This window comes from Protopterus annectens, chromosome 17.part0, assembly GCF_019279795.1.
Source record: "Protopterus annectens isolate FY-2018-M chromosome 17.part0, PAN1.0, whole genome shotgun sequence".
Classification (NCBI taxonomy): Eukaryota; Metazoa; Chordata; order Ceratodontiformes; family Protopteridae; genus Protopterus; species Protopterus annectens.
The window spans coordinates 436,572,088-436,593,928 of record NC_056751.1 but is presented as its reverse complement, the minus strand read 5'-3'; the positions used below and the strand labels follow the sequence as shown (position 1 = coordinate 436,593,928).

General features: G+C 39.9%; 1 protein-coding gene across 1 annotated transcript in view; it reads left to right on the top strand.

Annotated features, from left to right (window-relative positions):
• Positions 1-21,841, top strand: part of SPATA17 (spermatogenesis associated 17) — a 2,050,536-nt gene that overhangs the window by 487,612 nt on the left and 1,541,083 nt on the right. The window contains exon 5 of the mRNA XM_044059771.1: positions 9,241-9,344. Coding sequence (XP_043915706.1) covers positions 9,241-9,344 — 104 coding nt within the window. The remainder of the gene's footprint in view (positions 1-9,240; positions 9,345-21,841) is intronic.

Sequence of the window (21,841 nt, the reverse complement as noted above, 5' to 3'; positions counted from 1 at the left end):
GTGGTAGTCGCGTATATGTATACCTTTTCCCCTGAAATGTGAATGCAAACTAATATTGGCTATCAGGGTGTATCGGTATCGAAAAGAACGCATTGCTGATATCTACCACAGAAAAATATTTCTGTTGAGGTTTTAAATCATTCAACAGAGTGTGTGGGTCTGGCACCGTAGGTGCCCTTGGTATTACTGCGTCATTTACAGCTTGTAAATCTTGGACTATACGCCACTCTCCATTCGCTTTCTTAACACGAAATAAGGGTGTGTTACATGGTGAATCAGGAGATTCCACCAGCACCCCTTCCTTAAGTAAAGCTGTTATAATAGGTTTGATTCCTAGCTCTGCATCTTTTCTTAAGGGATACTGTCTTTTCTATGGTCGAAATGCTGACTTTGGCGTGATAGTAACTGGTCCCGCTGTATGAATAAGTCCTACATCTGACTTTCCTGTTGACCAAAGAGTTTCTGGTATATTCTGTAAGGCATTCTCTTGCTCCTTTAATAGGAGTGCTAATCAGCTGTCCTTGCTAGCCTGCAAGTGCACGGCTGAGTGGGACATAGTTATCCAATTCAACTTCTGCCTTTGTATTCCTTGTTCTGACAGTTCTAACTCTGTCTGCTTTTCCCATCTCATGACTTTTTCTCCTAGGTCTACCCATTTTACATTCTTGTCCTTAGTTAAGCTAACATGTGGTAATCAATTAGATTTATAGAGTGCAAAGAACTCCTGGGGCAATGAACAGCTGGCTACACTGTTCCCTTCCATGTCCCAGCACAGATTGCGTAATATCAATCTGTTTGCACGATTTCTAAACAATTCTTGCTCATATTCCTTATCAGGTCCTGGTGTATTACAATAATACAGAGTACAGTGCAACAAATGTTGTTTATCAATGTCAAGGGAGGGGAACTTGCTGATGGCTACGTTCATCAACTCTTCGGTCACTGCCCCTGGACCAGTCGTAACCAAGTCCTGGCTGTACCAATAAAACATTTCGCCCTCCGATTGCACTGCAAAGGTATCAATTTGTCGCTGTGCTTCCATACCCTCCCTAGTTGGAACTACTGCTATACCAAATAGCTGCATAAGGTCTCCGCCCAAGAGGTTTACTGGGCATTTTGCAGAAACAACAATTTTGCTTTTCTGGGTCAATCCTGAAACAGGATCAGTTATTACAATATTATGGGAGAGGGGCTCCCGATACAGCTGTCCATTAGCTGCTTTCACTAGTATGTAATCAGGTGACTCTGAATTTTCTGGCAGTTTAGAGGGATGTATCAGGGTCTGTGACGCCCCTGAGTCACACAAGAATTTGACTTCCCTCCCTTCTACCAGGAGTGTAACTTCTGGTTTTGTGTCCGCTAAATGGAGCTCTAAGCTCAATAAAGCTAAATCCATTATTTCATTTTCTTCATTATCCGTAACTTCCTGCACCTCCTCTGTTTCTTCTGTCACATCCTGTACTCCCTCTATCACATTCTCATTTGTCCTTTCTCTGCTATCCCCTTCTAGTGATTCTTGGATATCATATAGTCAGTCCTCACCCTCCTTGTCTTCCGTGGTTGCCTTCTTGTTTTTCTTGCAATCCCTTGACAAGTGTCCCTTTTTACCACATTTGAAACATTCACCCCTTTTCTTTCGCCCTTCAAAGTCCTCTGATCGCTGATCAGATTGTTTGTTTCCCTGGGCATTTCTCTTGCCCTTTTTTCCGGACTGTACTACATAAACTTCTGCTCCATCTTCTACAGAAAATACTTGGGCTTCCTTTTTCTTTTTGCTATTAAAATGCCTTTCGACATGCCTAGCATATTCAAGTAGTGACTGTAACCTGCTTGTATGATGATCTACCATGTGCTTTGTAATAAAACTGCTTATGGGTGCAATGCTGCCTTTCAAAAATGCATTCTTTAACTGCTGCTCATATGGGGAATTTTGTGTCTGATCTTCAGGAACCTGCATTCCACAATGGTTATTAAAACATTCTAACAGTCTGGCATAATATCTGTCAATAGTTTCACCTTCTTGTTGGATGCATTAATTAATGCAAGTCCAGTCTGCCCTACGTTTCCATTTCTCAGAGATTTGGTCTGTAAGACCTTTCACTCTGTTGTCTAGCTCTGCCCTGCTATGTGGGAGGGGCCTGAGTACAGCATCACGGGGATTCCAGTTGTCACTAATCATGTGCCAGTCTGGTCCAACAATTTGTCTGACTACTTTTTCTACCTCTTCTCCGTTTAAATTATAACTCAGCCTCATTCCTTGTAAATCTTCTAAGAACTTTCTAAAATTAACCTTTGGATGGGGAATTCCCTCAGTGGCTTTCTGGATGTCTTCCAGAGTCCAGGGTCTATACACTAGAATAGTTGGGTCCTGACTTTCTTGCCCTGTCTGAGGATTAGGCACTTCTATAAGTGGCATATTTCTTCTTCACACATAGATCGTGAATTCCTACCCATTTGATATAATTCAATGTCACCTTTTGAGTTACCTGCCCGTGTTCGAGACCTGGTCTCAATGGGATCTCTAATAAATGGTTTTGCTTTTGTAGTGTCTCTATTTACGGTGACAGCAGGATATCGTGGGGGTGGACTAACCTGTTCACTTGCTTCATATTCTGGTAAGGGAGGCGGAGGGGCCGATGCTGTTACTAAGTTATTGTCCTCCTTATCTAAAAACATTGCTTTTGAATTATTGCTTTTTTGTTTCCTACGGTTTACTTCCTCAATCCACCTGTGTGCCTGAGGAATTCCTAATTGGTGCTGCTTTTTTACCCGACCTCTGGAATCGGTTTTAAGCTGTTTGACAAGTTTAACAAGCGAGGATTTTTCTAATTTACCGTCAAATTCATACATATTAACCCATTTTGAGTAGTATTTAATATTATCCGCACGCTGTGACTGCATGTATTTCGTGTCTTCGGTTAACGGCGGATTTTGGGGTCTTTTTGTGCAATTATTACCCATTTTGTTCTAACCTTTTAATCATTACGTAACTCCTTATTTTTAAAGTGGTACCACGGATTTTGTTATAGTCTGTTCAGAATGACTGCCTACCTGCTCTGTTTCCCTGATCTATGACAAGACAGTAATCTTTTCTGTCCCTGACTTATAAAAATGCAGTCATGACAAAAAACAATACAAATCTTGTCCCTGATCTAAAACAGAAAAAAGTAGATTCACCTTACCTGAGCCTTCGTGATTGATCACCTGGTTCGTGAAAACCCATCCTTCAGTCGCAGATCAGAAAGTGGCTGGCCTCTTTTGTACGACAATTCAGTCGGAGGGCTTTTCAAATAAGAAGAACCGATGTGGTTTCTTCCCCGTACGGTTTCAAGCCACCTGGCCTGTCTGATCTGAGGCGAAGTGAGGGTTTCCGGTCCGAAGGACCAATCTGTCAAAGGAAAAAACTTCAAAGACCAATACACGTAAGGTTCAGTTAAGGCACATTTAATAACTTGCTGCAAGGAGACAAAAACATGCAAATACAGGATCTTGCCTAACTACTAACAGGAAGTATGCTATTCTTATACTATTCTACAAGACATGGCCTTCTATGGCTGACGTAATTAAACACAACTTTCAGTATTGTTTTACAGCAGGTGTTACTCAGATTTTCTGCTGACATGACTGGATTTATGAAAAACATTTTGAGAAAGACAACCTGGCCTTGGTGGGCCCTAGCCTGTTACAAGCTTCTATTGTATAGTTCTAATACATGTGTTACATTTCAAGGTACTTCTCTAACTTAGGCACAAGCAAATGCTGATTGCAGTTCATATTTTCAAGCAGTCTTTGTTCTGATTATCTATAGCTTCTGCAGCTGTGTGTTTTCTCACAGCACAAGCGGAACACCTTGTCTAAGTCTCATAACATTAATATATCTATTCATTATTTTCCTGACACAAGCAGAACTTATCTGCTTTCCTGTAAATTTCCAAAGCATAAGCAATAGCTGCGCATATTTCATGACAATACAAGGTTAGAAAGCTTCTGCAATTCGTACAGATTTTATGCAGTGTGAAATAGAATAAATGTGTTAACCCTTTTCAAGCCTTAAATGCACTAAGCATTTTACTAATACAGACACTAATACATATTTTTCTGACAGGAGACCCATTTTGGATCTTAGCCATTTCAACAAGGCAGTTCAGCAAACTAAATTCTGGATGGTTTCGGTACAGTCGATAGTTCCATTCTTGGAAAAAGGCTATTGGATGTGCTCTGTAGACCTCCAAGATGCTTATTACCATATAAAAATGGACAAGAGCTCCAGGAGGTTTCTGCACTTCTGGCTGGAGGCCAGTCATTTCCAATTCAGAGCGCTGCCCTTTGGACTCATCACAGCTCCAAGGGTGTTCACCAAATGTATGGCAGTGGTGGGAGCTTATCTCAGGCAGGAAGGATTTTGAGTTTTTCCTTACCTCAATGACTGGCTCCTTACTGCTATCACCAGGCATCAGTTAGAATGGACAAGAGATTACACTCTTCACCTCTGCACATCCTTAGGCATAACAGTAAACTTTGAAAAGTCAAACTTATAACCCTCTGAGCAATTAGAATTCAGTGGAGCCCATTTAAACACTGCTTCAGGAATTGCTTCACTCCCTCCAGAAAGACTACAATGCATCAGATCCCAAGTTGGATGAATTTTGAGAAACAGGAGGGTTCCAGCAAGACTAGTCCTACAGACATTATGTTTCATGGCAGAGTCAGTCACTGTTGTTCCCTTGGCAAAATATCACACGACAATCTTGCAATAGTTACTTGCTTCCCAATGGTCTCTGATGAACCTACCAATGCCTCATTTGATCTTGATTGCCAATTGCTGCAAACAGGATCTCATGTGGTGGCTGCACTCTGATCAGATTCTCTTGGGTTGGCCATTCATTCTTCCCCAGCCCCAAACCATAATGACCACGGATGCTTCCCAGATAGGGTGGGGTGGGGTGGGGGGCATTATCTGGGAAGGACTGTCCAAGGCATGTGGTCCCAACTGGAGGCCAACTGCACATCAATGTTCTAGAGATTAGGGCAGTGCTATTAGCGTTGCATGCATTTCAAGACGTCCTTCCTCTATGGATAGCAGCTATTCAAATGGACAATATGTTGGTTGCCTGGTATATCAACAAACAAAGGGGTACCAAATCTTATCCATTGTGTCGAGAATCCCTCAGTGTTTGGCAATAGGCAATTTCTTCCAACCACTTTCTCACAGCAACGCACATCCTGGGAAGATCCAACATGATAGCAGACAAGCTGAGCAGAACTATTCTCATGACTCAAGAGTGGTCCCTCAATCCTGTAGTGGTGAACAGTATTTTCCATCACTGGGGCCAACCTTGCTGTGATCTCTTTGCCTCTCCTCTGAACAACAAGTGCAGAAGGTATTTTGCCCTAATCCCTCCTCAGGGGAGTCACCCAGGGATGCTCTTCTACATGATTCGCCCCTGGGTCTTCTTTACGCCTTTCCCCCAACTCCCCTGATATTGCAATTCCTAATGAAAGCCAAGAGGATGGAAAATTCAATAATCCTCATTGCCCCCTTTTGGCCTCAACAAGTTTGTTTTCCCTTTCTTTGACCTCATCTCCTTCAGAAATCCAGCTCCAGATCTGCTGCCTCATCCCGAGGGCATATTTCATCCAAATCTCCAACATCTCAAGCTCACTAAATGGCTTCTCCATTTCCCATGATTGCCAGGCATCCTTCCATTTCTACCCCTGTCTGACAAATCATTGTGGTTCATCACAAGCCCTCAACTAGGAAACTGTAGCAGAGTAAATGGGAAAAATTTGCTAACTGGGCTCTCAACAATGGACTAGACCATTATCCATCTCCTATTCATAAGTTTTTTTATTTTTTAGCTATCCTTTACCAATCTGGTTCCTCTGCATCAACAATTAAAGTTCACCTAATGGCAATTTCAAACTTTCATATGGGACTGGATAGCGCATCTCTAATGTCACACAAACGTTGCAATGCATTTTTAAAGGGACTCCTAATGTTAAGACCTCCATTTAAAGAATCCATTCCTCCTTGAGCTCTAACTTTAGTCTTTCAGGCCCTTACTATGACTCCTTTTGAACCATCAGTGACTTAAAGTATTTGTCTTGGAAACTTTATAGCTATCACATCTGCCAGAAGAGTGTCTGAGCTTCAGGCCTTGTCGTGCTAACCTCCTTACTTAATATTTCACAAGGATAGGGTTGCACTTAGGACCAATCTAACTTTTTTTTACCAAAGGTTGCATCAGAATCTAACATTAATCAGACTCTTCAATTGCCAGTCTTCTTCCCTAATTTTTCCAATAAAAGGGAATACTCCCTTCACTTACTAGACGCCCACAGACAATTACGTTTTTATCTTCACAGAATGAATGACTTTAGGAAATCTGTCCAATTGTTTACCTTGGCTAAATGGTTTAGAGACTGTATTACTTTCATCTGTCATTCTAGAGGGCTGCAACTTCCACGCCCAGTTAAAGGTTATTCAACAAGAGTGGTGGCAACTTTTGCAGTTTTTATGCCAGATCATCTTTGTGCAGCAGGAACTTGGTCTTCGCCTCACACCTTTATCACTCATTACAAACTGGATCAAGTCTTGAGGGGGATGAGCATCATTCATCTCGATGGTGCTTAGGAATTTTCTTCTGTGAGACCTCCCAAGATTAAAGTAGCTGGGGACTCTGTCCCACTGTCAAGGACTGAGTGAAGCTTGACAACATCAGATAAAGAAGTTATGTCTTACCATAATGCCCCATCTGTGTTGTCGATCTTCAGTAATCTTTGACATCCTCACCCTCCTTCCCCCAACCCGAGACTCTTAGTGGATTTAATTTTTTTTCCATAGCTAACTTCATATTAAGCACACATATCTGCTCTGTGATTATTATGTCTATTATTTTGACTATAATTTCTGCTTCTGTGTCTGTCATCTTGTTGGGCAAACTCGAACTGAGGTAATTTTGAGAGTAGCATTATGGGTATTGCCTGGCTTGAGAGTTTGGAAGGTGAGAGCTAAAGTAAATGGCCGAGTCACTTCTGAGGCACGGAACTGAGCCTCCACTGTCAAGGATTAGTGAAGATCGACACACAGATGAAACGTTATGGTAAGACATAACTTCTTTTTCTAACCTATGACTATGCTGAGGCTTAGAATCTGTTAGGCAAACATTTCCTTCTATGTGCCCCATATTGAAAGTTAGCTCTCAACAAGGTGGTTTGGCTGTCAGTAGTTTCTGACAAATAGGTGCTCAACAGTGTTTGCAGAAATTACAGGTAGCATTGGAAGGAATATACTCCCTCTCACCACCCAGACCAGTCTCTTATTCCCTCCTATACTGAAGCACATGCTGGACTCAGAGGTTACAGATCCTGTCCCTGCTTCAGAGAGAATGAAAGATTTCTACTCCAGAATTTTCCTGGTGCTCAGAAAAGAGTTGTTATGGAGACTGCTGCTGGACCTATCCTTTCTGAATACTTTTATCAAGGTCCTCAAGTTGAAGATGCTCATCCTGCAGACAGTGTTTCCTCTTCTGCCAGACCACTGCTTCGTGGTGACCCTGGACTTGAAGGATGCATATCACCATATCCCCATTGCTCATCACTTCAGGAGATATCTGAGATTTGTTGTTTCTGGTACACACTATCTGTTCTCTGCATTGTTCTTTGGGCTGTCCTCTGCACCTCAAGTGTTTATAAAATGCCTTGCTTTGGTAGTAGCTCACTACTGTTCTCTTGGCATTCACATTTTCCTTACTTGGACAGCTTACTGATCAGAGTATGTATCTAGGAGTTTGGAATCAGAAGAAAAGATCTTGAGCTTACACTACCAGCTAAGGTCATCTTTCAGAGGTACTTAATTGACACTAACAAAAGAATGGCATTTTCCCTAAAGACAAGGTCCTGTCCTACTGAATAATATTTTAGAAATTCACCAGGAAGACATTGTTTCTAGGACTGATGGCATCCTTGATTCTCATGATACCCCTGGCCTGTCTCCACATGAGAAAAACTCAGTGGTATGTGCAAAATTACATTCCCTGGAAGTACACTTGCTAGTATTGGACTTCATCAGACAAGAGTTACAGTGGTGAAAAGCAAAGTTGAGTATCAATCTAGGACTTCCCTTCTTCTTCCCACCTATTCTGGTGCAATCTGTCCAGACAGATGCATACTGACTTCACTTGGGGAGCTGTGTCAATGGGAGTGCAAGTGCAGACCACTTGGAGCCCCAATGATGCACAGAAGCACATTGATATCAAGGAAATGTTGGTGGTGATCCACACCTTGAAAGTCCTTCTCTTCCTCTTCTTGTGATTATGGACAACACCACAGTGATGTGGTACCTCATCAAACAAGGGGGTACAAGGTCTTACCCTCTGTGCTACGATTTTTAACCAATTTATTATGTGTTCAAGACATGGATGCCAATAAATTTACCTAGAAAGCAAAGTTCAAAAATTGGATCTTGGCTTCCATGTTGAGAACACACAACAAAGGCTATACTCAATGAGACCTGATCATTATTTTTTGTAGTACATGGAACTTTGTTGCTCCATGTACTACCAGTTACAGAAAAAAAAGAAAACAATTTAGGAGCACTGCGTGTTTTATGGGCTTTCAAAGTCTTTGAAATCAAAAATTACAACTTAGCACGTTCAGATGGATAGTAGACAGATACTAAGTAAACCCTCTAAAGAACAAACTACTTTAAAAGCCATTAGACAATTTTCTCTATCACGTATTTTGTTAATAAATATGACAGAGCGAAGTATCTAACAGCTTTAAAGCTGTTTTTTCTGCCTCTGTTTTTTGCCAGCTGACACTGTGCACTCTCATTCTCTAGTGTGAAATCCAGTTTTAACAGTGCTTAAGGGTGCTTAACAAAAGCTTGTTAAACAGTACTCTAATAGTAGAAAGGTGCTTAACGAGTTTGCCTTTTCCTGTTTTTTTGGAGCATAACGATGGTACTCCATGCACTACAAACTTATTATCAAATTTAAAAATAATATGGCTTTGGGAAGTCCACACAAAACTGTTGTATTCAATCATAGTCATAGAAAGAAAAACCCTAATTCAGAATTCAGGATCCACATTTGCTGGGCTCTGTGACATGAGAGGGTGTACATGTAAATGAGTATTAATGACTACTTGACTGAGACAGTATGAGATTGAATGTTTCTACAGATATGGTGCATTACTCTCAGATGTTTTTACATTTGTAAACTATTTATTTTTTTATAGATTCAGAAAAGATGGAGGGGATATTATGTGCGGAAGTTTGTGTTTAATTATTATGTACTGAAGAAGTACCTAAAAGGCCTTGTCATCAAAAATGAGATTGTCAGGTAAAACTGATTTAAATTTTTTTGTATAAACTAAAGTAAGGTATTAATGAGCTGTACTGCCAGCAAGTCTGTTGTATTGCTTGTAATAACATAATTTTTAAGCATGTACTCATGTTGTCTTTTAGTGTAAATCTTTTTCGTGCAGGAGTCACTAATGAATCCTTTTTACTAAATGGTTTTGTATAGGCAGGTTCACATCTCACAGGTGCTACCTTTCATCTCAGTCAAACTGCTGGTGCACTATGGTTCTTAATAACTAAACAAAGAATCCGCAATAGAATGTCCTTCATAGTCACTGATATTTTTTTTCAGTAGTGGACACTCACCTCTTAAGTACTGTTGTCTCCTAGAGCTTATGACTGGTGTGCATGTCTTTTAAATTTGAAAATGTACATCTTATTTAGCATGTGTGTTATTTGACTACTTGTCTACCTCTATTCAAATGGTAAAAAAAAAAATCTGTGTGTGTGTGTGTGTGTGTGTGTGTGTGTGTGTGTGTGTGTGTGTGTGTGTGTGTGTGTGTGTGTTTGTGTGCGTAAAGCCTTGCATCTTCACTGGATCAGATTAGAGCCTCATCTCATGCATTCATTTTGAGGACAGATGGGAGCAGGGCATTGTAAGCTTCTATTGAGTTCCATAATAACTGCTGTTAGATTGTCCTAGTTCACATTAAAGCATGGGAAATGAAAGCTATGGTTCTTTTCAAGCTGAAGTTTTACATATAGAAGACTATAATTTGTACAGGCAACCACATGGCTTTGGTCTCAGTAGTTCATCTATAGTTAATATTATACTGAATTATGCAAGACATATGTAGTCTTGGAATATATTTTCATACTGAGTCTGGTGCCTTTACAAAGATAAATTGATTTGATTAATTTAAAGGCTGACTGTGCAATTGGTAGACATGTGCACTCATAACCTCTAGCCTGATATGCAAAAAATGCCTCAGGTTATCAACAAGCAAATGATATCATGAAATTACAAATTAGCCACAGAGTTACAGAGTGGCAGCATTAATAAAACATTATTAGCTTGCAGTGCTGAAACACCACCATCCTTTACTTTTGACAAAACCCTAAACGTACACCATTTTTCTTCCCTTTTTAATGTATGTAATATATTTTACTAGACTAATATTTAGTGTCAGCTAAAATTAAAAGCTCATTTTGCAAATGCATTATAATATAAACTTGCTTATTTAATTTGGGAACTTGGTTAGGTCCATTACTTTGTTAGTCCTTTGATCTTGTTTTGGATTCATTTATGGTTTGTGTTGTAGGACACAGATGCACACAACCTTTAATTACCTATTCCCTCCCACTCACCATGTGGGTGTTTAAAAAACAAAATTGCGGTGTTTTAAGCATTTCTCTATAGTTTAAAATTCCTAGTTAACAGAGTACTGTATGATTATTTCACTGACTCTGAAGTGCTGTATTGCCTGGTGGTTTTAAATGTCTTGGCATTTTAGGACCTCTTAGTACTTGGACAAAGCAAGCATTCTGTGTGTGTTGAGCCTGAGGGTTAATACAACAATAAATTTGCTAAAACAGTCCTATGTATAAGAAATTAAAATATTTTATTAATCAGGAAATGTTTTCTGTATGAAAAGATACTGAACATATGTGTCTACCTGATGAATCTGGGCATCTTGGGGCAATGCAGCAATTGCCTCATGTACACAGAAAACCCTCTCCTCCTTCCACCAAACACTACAATCTGTGAGAAATGCACTTATATAGCCAAACTGGAAACAAAGTTCTCTTCACCCAAGACTGGACTAGACAGTCAAGAGGAGAAGGTAAACACTTGCACCACACCACACTCATCACATAGTCCCTCAAAACATACACCACCAAAGCACACACATAGAAACACAAAACACACATCTACATTCTCAGAGGCTCTCAATAAAAATCTGCACAAGCAACAGGGACCTCCAAAGCAGAAATGCAAGCAACCTCCACCCCCCCCCCAAAACAACCCAAGTGACACATAGCCCATAAACTCAGTGTGCCACTCAACCACAGCCCATAAGGCATAACAACATACCCAACACTCTAGTCATAGGTGACTCTGTAGTTAGACAAACTGATGTTTCACTCACCAGGCTAAACAAGGAGAAAGTTACTGTCAGCTGCCTGTCGGGTGCCAGGATCCACCACATAACGCACGCGCTCAGTTCACTCCACAACAAGTACAAATATGACTCTGTCATTGTCCATGTTGGTGTGAATGACCTGAGACATACCTCCCAGGACTACATGAAAAGAGACATGGAGGAGCTCTCTGATCTTGTAGCCCAGGCAGGTATGACCCTAGTCCTGAGTAGCATCCTGCCATCACCCAGAATGATACCACAGTACAACGACAAAATGATTGACTTCAACAGTTGGCTGAGCTTCTGGTGTCATTCTAAGGGGATCCAGTATCTGTCTGCCTTGGATGACATGATCAACAGACCAAGATGGTTTGCCAGAAATGGCCTTCACCTGTCGCCCTTGGGATTCCAGATACTGGCTGAGGCTCTTGCCATGCCTATAGTGCCTTTTTAGGCAAGGTTCAAGTAACAAATTCACCACCATAACAGGTACAAGCAAGCAAAATCTGAGGGTAATGCTACTCAATGCTAGAAGTCTAAACCACAAAATGCACTCACTCGAGGCACTCCTTAAAAAAGAGAACATCGACATCTGTGCAGTGACAGAGACCTGGTTCAAGGTTTCGGAGAGCACCCCTGCATTACCAGGCTATAATTCATACCACACCTTTCGGCCACCTAACCTGGACCGAAACACTAAAGGTGGAGGCGTGTCCATATTCATTAAGGATATCTACACCTCCAGGCTACTTGCTCAGCATAATGCATCCGGGATTATCCAAGTGCAACTAACTCTGGGCAAGACCGCAATCCAAATTGTAGCTTGCTACAGATCCCCACCATGCCCCCAGATTCCCACTCCTCATTTCTTGATACACTGGAAAATATTAGGGTACAACCCAACACCCTAATAATGGGCGATTTCAACTAACCCACCATTAACTGGGAAAACTACTCTTGTACCAACTCTTTTGCTCAATGTTTTCTGGAATTCATAAATTCCATTGCCTTGGATTAACTTATCCACATCCCCACCAGGGGCAGCAATATCCTAGACCTGGTCATTACCAACATGGGCGACTGGTGTTCCACACCAGAGGTCAATTCCTTGTTGGTCAGATCCGACCACAAGCTAATCACCCTAGACATCCACATCCCGCCCCCACCCCCCATTAGGGAAACCACCATAAAAAATTTCTGCAAAGCCAACTTCACGCTTCTTAAGACAGAAGTGGCAAACATCATGACACCCATGCAGACGGGCAATATAGGTACGACTGCTGAATCCTACACAAATGCACTTTATAAGCCCCCACCCCCCATTAGGGAAACCACGATAAAAAATTTCTCCAAAGCCAACTTCACGCTTCTTAAGACAGAAGTGGCAAATATCATGACACCCATGCAGACGGATAATAGAGGTACGACTGCTGAATCCTACACAAATGCACTTTATAAGCACTTACACAAGTGCATGGATCACACTATCCCTAACAGAAACAAGATGCTATCCTCCAAAAAAAGGAAGCCAATCTGGTGGTCCCCTCCCATAAACAAACTCTAGAACAGAAGAAAGAAACTGTTGCAAAAAAGAGTAAAATCCCATTATTGGAGGAACTCCCTGGTCAGCCTAAGTAAGAATCTGAGATCCCTCATAAAATCCTCTAAAGCTAGTTACGAAAACAAAATCGCCACTGATTCTAAAGACAACCACAAAGCATTCTATAGCTATGTCAAGAATCTCAATGGCAACACTCAGATCTGCTCTGAGTTACAGCACAATAGCACTAAATATACAGAACCAACTAATATTGCCAACATCCTGGCAGATAGGTTCAGTGCTAACTTTACCCCCCTCTCACCCCCTAAAGGGCCCATCTCTATACCGGAAGAATACAAAGTTCCTGTAATCACGGCTGCACAGGTAAAAACCACACTCTCCAAAGCCAAGAATATAACATCCATGGGACCTGACAACATCCCAGACTGCGTTTTACATGAAATACAGAACAAACTGGCACCCCAGCTAAGTACCATGTTCGATCATAGCCTCACCTCAGGCTTTTTGCCCACTGAATGGCGCACAGTGACGATTATCCCACTCCACAAAGGGGGAGCCACCACAGACCCTGGGAACTACCACCTCATTAGCCTGACAAGCCTGGTTTGCAAGGCCATGGAATGTATCATCATGGAACTTATAAACAAAGACATTGGTAATTTCCAAACTCTGGACCCCGCCCAGTACGGGTTTGTAAAAGGAAGATCATGTCTCCTAAACCTGATAGATTTCTTTAAAGCAGTCACCAAAGCCGTAGAGGAGGGTAACGTGGTTCACACAGCCTATCTAGATCTCGCCAAGGCTTTTGACACAATCCCCCAATCTGGAATTATAGATAAACTCACTAAACTAGGTATAAATCCCTATGTCACAAAATGGGCTGCCAACTGGCTCACTGACAGAACCCACACTGTGAAAGTAGCAGACTCCAAATCCGACTTCATAGCAGTGACAAGTGGAGTACAACAGGGTTCAGTCCTGGGTCCTCTCCTGTTTGGTATGTACTTCTCTGAAGTACAGGCTAAGACAGAAGGTCTTTGCCTAATGATGTGGACATCCTACAAAAGGGCCTCACTGAGACAGATGCCTAGTGTCAAATCATGGCCTTAAGCTCAATGCCAAAAAGTGCATTGTCATCCTCTTTTGTAAAAACTCTGTAACCATGAACTACCACATAGGCGGTAGTCTACTTAACACCGAAAGTGTGATAAGAGACCTTGGGACACAGGTGGACAGTATTCTCTCCTTTGATAATCACATTGCCACAGTAGTCAGGAAATCCTTCTACGTGGCACACCTCATCACAAAAGGTTTCTCATCCAGGAAAAAAGAGGTCATTGTTCCCCTCTACTCGACACTCATTAGACCCATTATAGAGTACAATGCCCCTTTTGGTATGTACCTCACAAGACATCTACAACAACTGGAAAGGCCGCAGAAATACCTCACAAAGAGGATTACTGGCCTCAACCAGATGCCCTGTGCAGACCGTCTCAAAAAACTCCAGCTTTACTCCGTTGCATATCGCCTACTCAGAGGCGATCTCTGCCTATCATACAAAGCTATGTCAAATCCAGAGCTGTTGGACATGCTCCACTTAAAGAAATCCCAATCCCTCTGAGCTACATGTTCTAGGGACATAAACCTTGTCACCACAATAAACAGAACATGCTGGAGGGATAGATTCCTGTCCCAGAGACTTCCCATATTGTGGAACAAACTACCTATCTATATCAAACAAAGCTCCTCATTAGAACTCTTCAAGAAAAATATCGATGATTGGATGGGAAATAGGAAATTCACCCCAGGGATCACTTCTGTGGTTCTGCTTGACAGGGGCACAGGAAAATAATTTTCTTGGATGGCGAAAGCCAGGGTACCTGTTTGGCTAGGCTTATATAGGCCCTAGGGCCAATAGCCTAGTACCTACCTATGAACCTCCCTCTAGGATAGTGCCACAGATGAGAAGTTACAATTCCTGAAAAAGACTGTAGGAATGTAAATTTCATAACCAACATCTTAGTTTCAGTTGAACTTGTGAAAAAGTTAGCAGAATTAAATATAAATTTGCAACATGTCAGAAATTCAGGGTGTATATCAGGAAGTGTGGTTCTGTTGTTCACTTGTCAGGCATTTTGAGTCATTCTGAGTTCCTACACATTTGTGAAGTGCATTTTCCTAAATTGTTTGTTTTTTAATTTGGATTTGATAGTTACCGTTAAACTCTTTTGGCAAAATAATATTTTGAATGCTGAACAATGGAAAAAAAGAGTACTGTAATTCTATTTATTTAGAAAAAATAGCTGTACTTTTTAGAAAGATTGCATAGCATATGAATGAGAAATGCGAGCAAATATTAATATTAATAAGTCACAGCTATTTCTTGCTATTTTTCCAGGTTTAACATTCAATGTTTGTTTTATGATGTGTTAGTTATGCAAAATAACATTTTGTTTGTTTGAAATGGCAACTTGTATGGTGTGAAATCTGACCATTAGCAGACAGTCTAATCAACCCATTCACTTTATTGTTAATCTAAGTAGAAGTACACAAAAACTAAAAGCCTAAGCTTCCTTTTATAATAGTAAAATAATAGATCTGTCCACTTGCACTTGTTTTCAGTAACAGAAAATATATAAGCTCCTCTTCACTTCAATATAACTAATCTAGTTGACATGAACAAAGACAGATTCAGCACTAGGCAACCTAGGCAGTTGTCTAGGGCCTGCTGGATTTCGGGGGCACTGGCCTGAGACTGCCAACAAACTTACATTTGTTCTTTAAGAATGCAATCTGCATTTCCTTAGTAGTGTCACATTTCTTTAAGAATGCGCTCTTTATTTCTTCTTTAGTAGCAGAGCTGGATCAAGGTCAAATGGGGTCCTAAGCAAGATAATAGATCAGGACCCCCCACAGAAGGCCCTGCTCCTGGCAGTACCCCCCCCCCTCACAGCCATTCTAGTATCTCATTACTTGGCTATTTCTTCCCAGGTACTATAAATCCTGTTCAAATCTGTTAGTGTGCATTCTATTTTCTTCTTTACTTCTACAATGATTAGAGATATTTTAAACTTTTATTTCAAATTTTATAGCACAAACACTTATAGCCATTTGCTAAACAAAACAGTACAGTCTCAAAATGAAAACAAACTTAGCATGAACAGTAAGCTTTCTCTGGCATTGAAGCCCAAATTCAAAGAGAATTCATTTGGCCAGTGGAGGATTAAACTTCCCTTTGGGCTGTTTTCAAACCATAGGCCCTTTGCACACATTTTTAGGACCACGCATACATGCACGTGTTCTTTGAAACACCATCATGATTGTATTAAATTATATTCCTTGTATAATACAGCACCACTTTTTACAGTGTGTTTTAAATTTCTAGTTTTTAATATTTTTTTCTAGTAAGTAATGAAACAAAATATGTGAACCAATAATGACAGACATACTGATTATGGAACATTTCAACCACAAAAGGCCCAGCATCTATCATTCCAGTCGACCAATGTCAGTCAATATACACAATCTCTGCAGAAGTGAAAGTCATCTGAATAATTCCACATCAAAGAGATCTAATGAAGAGATTGCTGCTGAAAAACAACTTTATTTACATTTCAGTGTTTCATGTACAAATTCAGTGCTTGCTGCCCTCAAAGAATAAATTGTCCATGTTACATTGAAAAAAATGGTAAGCTGGAAATATTGCAATAGGGAATGGCTGTCAAGCCAGCAACAGGTTAATAGTTACTAGACATCTCATCCAAAGGAGGACAGACTCAGGAGTGCAGTACCCCATCACCCCTTAAGGGGCACTGCAATATCATGGTGTAGGGGTAGAACCCACAGTCTCCTGCACCAAAGGCAAGTATGTTACCTGCTGTGTTTCTAACACTGTTTTCAAATGTTATAGCACAAACATTGATGATGGTAATTTGCTAAACAAAACAGTTACATGTTGAAAACAGTGTTAGCATGAGCAATCATAAACTTCTCTTCCCTTGAAACTCAACATTCCTTGAAAATGCACAGAACCTCAGCAGTCCTTGAAAATGCACAGAAAGTCAAAAGTCCTTGAAAATGCTTTGGAACTCAACATTCTTTGAAAATGCACCATCTGGTAGTTGGTTTAGAGGATTCAGGCTGTTGCCACTTGTAAGTAAGGGACAGGGTTTGAGCTGGGTTAAGTTAACTAACCTGCTCCCTAACTGGGAGCAATTTACACAGACACACACACACACACACACAGACACACACACAGACACACACACACACACAGACACACACACACACACACACACACACACACACACACACACACACACACACACACACACACACACACACACACACACACACACACACACACACACCTATTCTCTGTGCTCACTTGTCTCTTTCACCTGGGATGGTATTCTTCATATAATCTCTCTTTGGAATGAAATTACTGGTAAGAATGGTAAAAAACCTCCACAAAATCACTCATGGCCATTCCCACATCAAGGATGGTATAACTCATTCCTTCCTGGCACTCCATCAGGCGTCCAAGCTAATATTCAAACCCGGGTTACCTGAGCCCATGTCAGTGCTTTATCTCTCTGTGCATCTGGAATGGCATAAAGTCTAGAAAATTTGAGGAATGCCAATGTTATTACAGTTTTTAAGATGGAGAAAAGTCAGGGCATTGAACTTTTCAAGTTGTTGCTCTATTCTTTACTGTAGGGAAAAACTCGACTGCATTCTTTTTTGTCTGTCTTCCATCACTAAGAAATTCTGCTAAATCTCAGTATGAATTCAACCATTTTGCTGGTCAACAGACATGACATTTGATGGTGTGCATGCTCAAGAATATTGTGATCAACAATATCAGGACCCATACACTGACAAGAATGCCCTGCCAACTCTGTACCTCAGTAACATGATGGCTTTGGTAATCTCCACCTTGACATAAACTATTCCATTTAAAACCTCTTGGATTTCTTTGTAGAAGACAACAATTCCTTCCATGTCTAGAACATGTGAACCCATGTTCCACCTTCACTCTTCAGTTTTCCAACATACTCCATTGGCTTGGGGAAATAAACATGGTATAAAACTAATGGTAATTTATATAAACAGCTACAGGAGAACATGCTAAACTTTATGGACTTGGTTGCCTGTCTGGGAAGTTACATATATTACACAGTCTTTTTTATTCAGATCAGCATTATTTTTTTGTCTATATTCATTTCACTTTATCCCCAATAGCCTGTCCCATTACTATCAGGGCTCTGGCATCTCTAATAACCAATCTCTTTTGTAATATAAACCACCTCTTGCCTCCAGAAACAATGAGAGTGTCTCTGGCTATCCCTTCTTACCTTTTTAATGTAATTTATTGTGCCTTAAAACTATAAGAAAGAACCAAATATTCCAAGCTCTGTGTTTGATGAAGACTATATACTCTGCCTGTTTCCAGTGAAGAAACCCACTTTGCCTCCTAAGGTCTTCTTGGAACAATACCATTGACTTTGTTTTCTCTATTCAGTGCCTCCCCGTTCTCTCTTCTTTAAAAAATGGCTATATTAAATTGACAAAAAAAAACATTCTGCTTCTCTAAATTACTTATTTTCAACTTTCTGATCATAACCAAAGGCTGCTTTAAAATAAATGGAGGCTCTTGGGGACTTTGTATATGCATTCAAATTGATAACTTTTGCAACTCTTTAGCACTTTATGTTAAAAGAGGGATTGAGTCTTTCTTTTAACCTGATAGGAACTTATCTACAACAGACTCAAAATTTTCACTTGGAACTACTTGCAATATAGCTAAAGACTGGGAACCCTCAACACTTCTCTTTGCAATGTCAGTGCCATCCTACATGAAATCCAAGATCATGTTTTCAGTGACTTCATAAACCATCCTGGCACCTCAATGGGAAAAGATGGAAATATGTATAAAACTTATGTAATACAAAAAATGTAGACCTTGAACATGTTGATGTAGCTCAGGTATAAACATATTTCATTTTCTAAACTCACCTTTCAGTTTATTAACTCTTTGTACATCATCTTAACTGATGTTTGCAAAATCTCTCCCAGGCAAACCCCCAAGCATTTTAATCATACAGATAAATGACTAAGAAAATCATTGCAATCAGTTTATTTAATCACATAGTACTTAATGTCTTGGCTAATGTCTTCATAGAGTAAAAACATAAGCCATATTACCTTTTTAAATAAAAGAATCACATAACATGCATGCATGTTTCAATCATAAAAAGTAATTGCACTATACTCTTAAAACAACATTCATTATTTAACTCTTTTGGTTTCAATGTGTGAAATTTAAAAACGGAAACAGTTCCTTTATACAAAAAATACTGTTTAACATCATATACTTCTCTAATTGACAACAATATATGTTTTAAAATAGTAGCTTTTAATTCGTCTGTGTTAATGTTTTCCCAAATATGCCTAGATACTGGACTCCCCATTATTTGGTTCCTAACATCTCCTGCATGTGCCTTTATTCTAACATTAAACGTTTATTTAGTATCTTATACACTTACTAAATCACACAAGCATTTTATAGCATATCAAACCCCTCCTGTATTACAAGAATATTTTGCAAAAATATCTACTTTCTTATCATTAATATGATCAAATTTTCTTTCAACAAGCAGACAAACATATGGAACAATTACCACATCTATAAGTACCACCCCATTTTTCAGATTTAAAGGTATTTTAACACACAGATTTTTTATAATTATTCCTCACTATAAAATATTTCAGTTATTTCCCAGCTTATAAGAAATCCATTTATTTGTAGATAAAACCCTTTATTAACTCTGCATCATTTATTGAAATAATTCCAACCTTCCATGATTAACTGAATAAACTTATCAGTCACTACATTAAACTCAGTAACAAAATAGCTACCATTAGTGCATATTTTATATCCATTACACTATTGTCTCTCATTCATAACCTGACTTTTCATTTTTATCATTTTATTATAAACATTATTCACAAATTTATATCATAAATCGCATTCATAAATTTTAACATAATAGAACTCACTTCACGCAAAAAATCATTCCTGTCACTATGTGTGTCCATCTATCCCTTAACAACTGCCCTTAGGGGAGAGCTGCTATAGTGTGAGGGGGATGACAGCTTTTAGCACTTAAGGGCACTGCATAAATTGATTTTGAGGGACTAATCAAAGAATTAAAAATTTTCATCACAGGAAACCAAGTTTAAATAGCAGTTCAGGTAGCTGAAGGAGTTGATAGAGAAGGATGGGAGGTGTCTACACTGTGCATCTTGAGCTTATCAAGCCTGCACTGTTGTGTGCAAGTCACATAGTGAGCTGAGGGGAATTCATCATGTGGATGCACACATTTCCTTAGAGGGCATCTGTAGGAGAGCTCAAAAGAGCTGTTACAGGGGAGGGGAGCTTTACAAGAAGAGGTAGGCCTCCCCACAGGACAGGCAAGCTGGACCAGCCCTTTCACACAATTCTTACAAGTGTATGAGCTCCTGGGCGATTCCTGGATAGAAACAAATAGGTCATATGGCTGTCATCTTATGCAATAATTACTGGATCTCACAACTGCAGTATGAATTGGCTAGTTGGGTGCAGGAACAGGATCTCAGTTCTGCAGGGAGGAAGCTGCTAAAAAGTAAGTTTTGATGCCTGTGGTGAATATTGTGATAGGGAATACAAATTCCTCTGCTGCCAACAAATATACAATGGACAGGGATACAAATCCTGTTTCTGCCACCAAAATGTGTCAAGAACAAAGGTACAGGCCCTAAATCCTGCACCACAGTCACCAATTTATATGATGAATAGATGGGGTTTGAATCCCACTGCTGCTACCAAACTTGTGATGGACAAGGATATTAAGTCTGTTGCTGCAACAAAAGTATGTGATGGTTAGGGATATGCTACTTAAATCCCTTCCTACTGTTACCAAATAATGTGACAGATGGGATAGGGTTTAAATCCCAGTGCAAACACAAATTAGTGCATCATGTAGGGGTTACAGAGCATAAACTTCGAGTGCTAGCCTCTATTACAGGTGAGTGCTCTTAAGAGCTTATGGCAAATGTGTACTACTGCCTCTGGTTACAAGTGATGCCTGTCGTCCCCAATAAGCTTTACACACTCAGCTACAGAACAGCAAACATTGAAAAAGAAAATTCCAAATGTATAAATAATCTGGCTAGATCAAAAACTAAACACATCACTAAATAAATAGATTTATTCAGGTAGGACAAGCCTCCCTGTATCCACCCACCCACTGCATATCATGTATATCAACTCTGATATCGCACAGCAGTGAGGAAAGGACAAGGTTATCATCATGGACTTCAAGGATTTCATCCATTTCAGTCTGAGCTCAGTGATTTCTTGTGCAATTTTGCTGCAGTAACAGAGACTTAAACACATTGCTTTTTTAAGTACAAACTTATAGAATATTTTCAAGGACAGGCTAGTTAGACCTCTCCAGTAACAATACCCCTTTCATGTATTCACAGTACATGCTGCCACTAATCGCATTACTAATCTGATACCAAGATTTCAGTTACTGAGCACTCTCCCAGTGAGTGAATCAGTATTAAATTACAATAGCCAAGTAGTCTCACTTCTAAAAGGTTGAATACTAGCAGTAGCACTCAAACTGTGAGGATACCCTTCATTAATATGACATCAGCCTTGAGCTTTTATGAATGTACAAATAAACACTTGTTACTTTTAAAATGTTGTCATTATATATGCAAGACAATATTGCAGTTGCACAAGGAAAAGGAAGGACAATATTTCATCTGAATAGACTGATG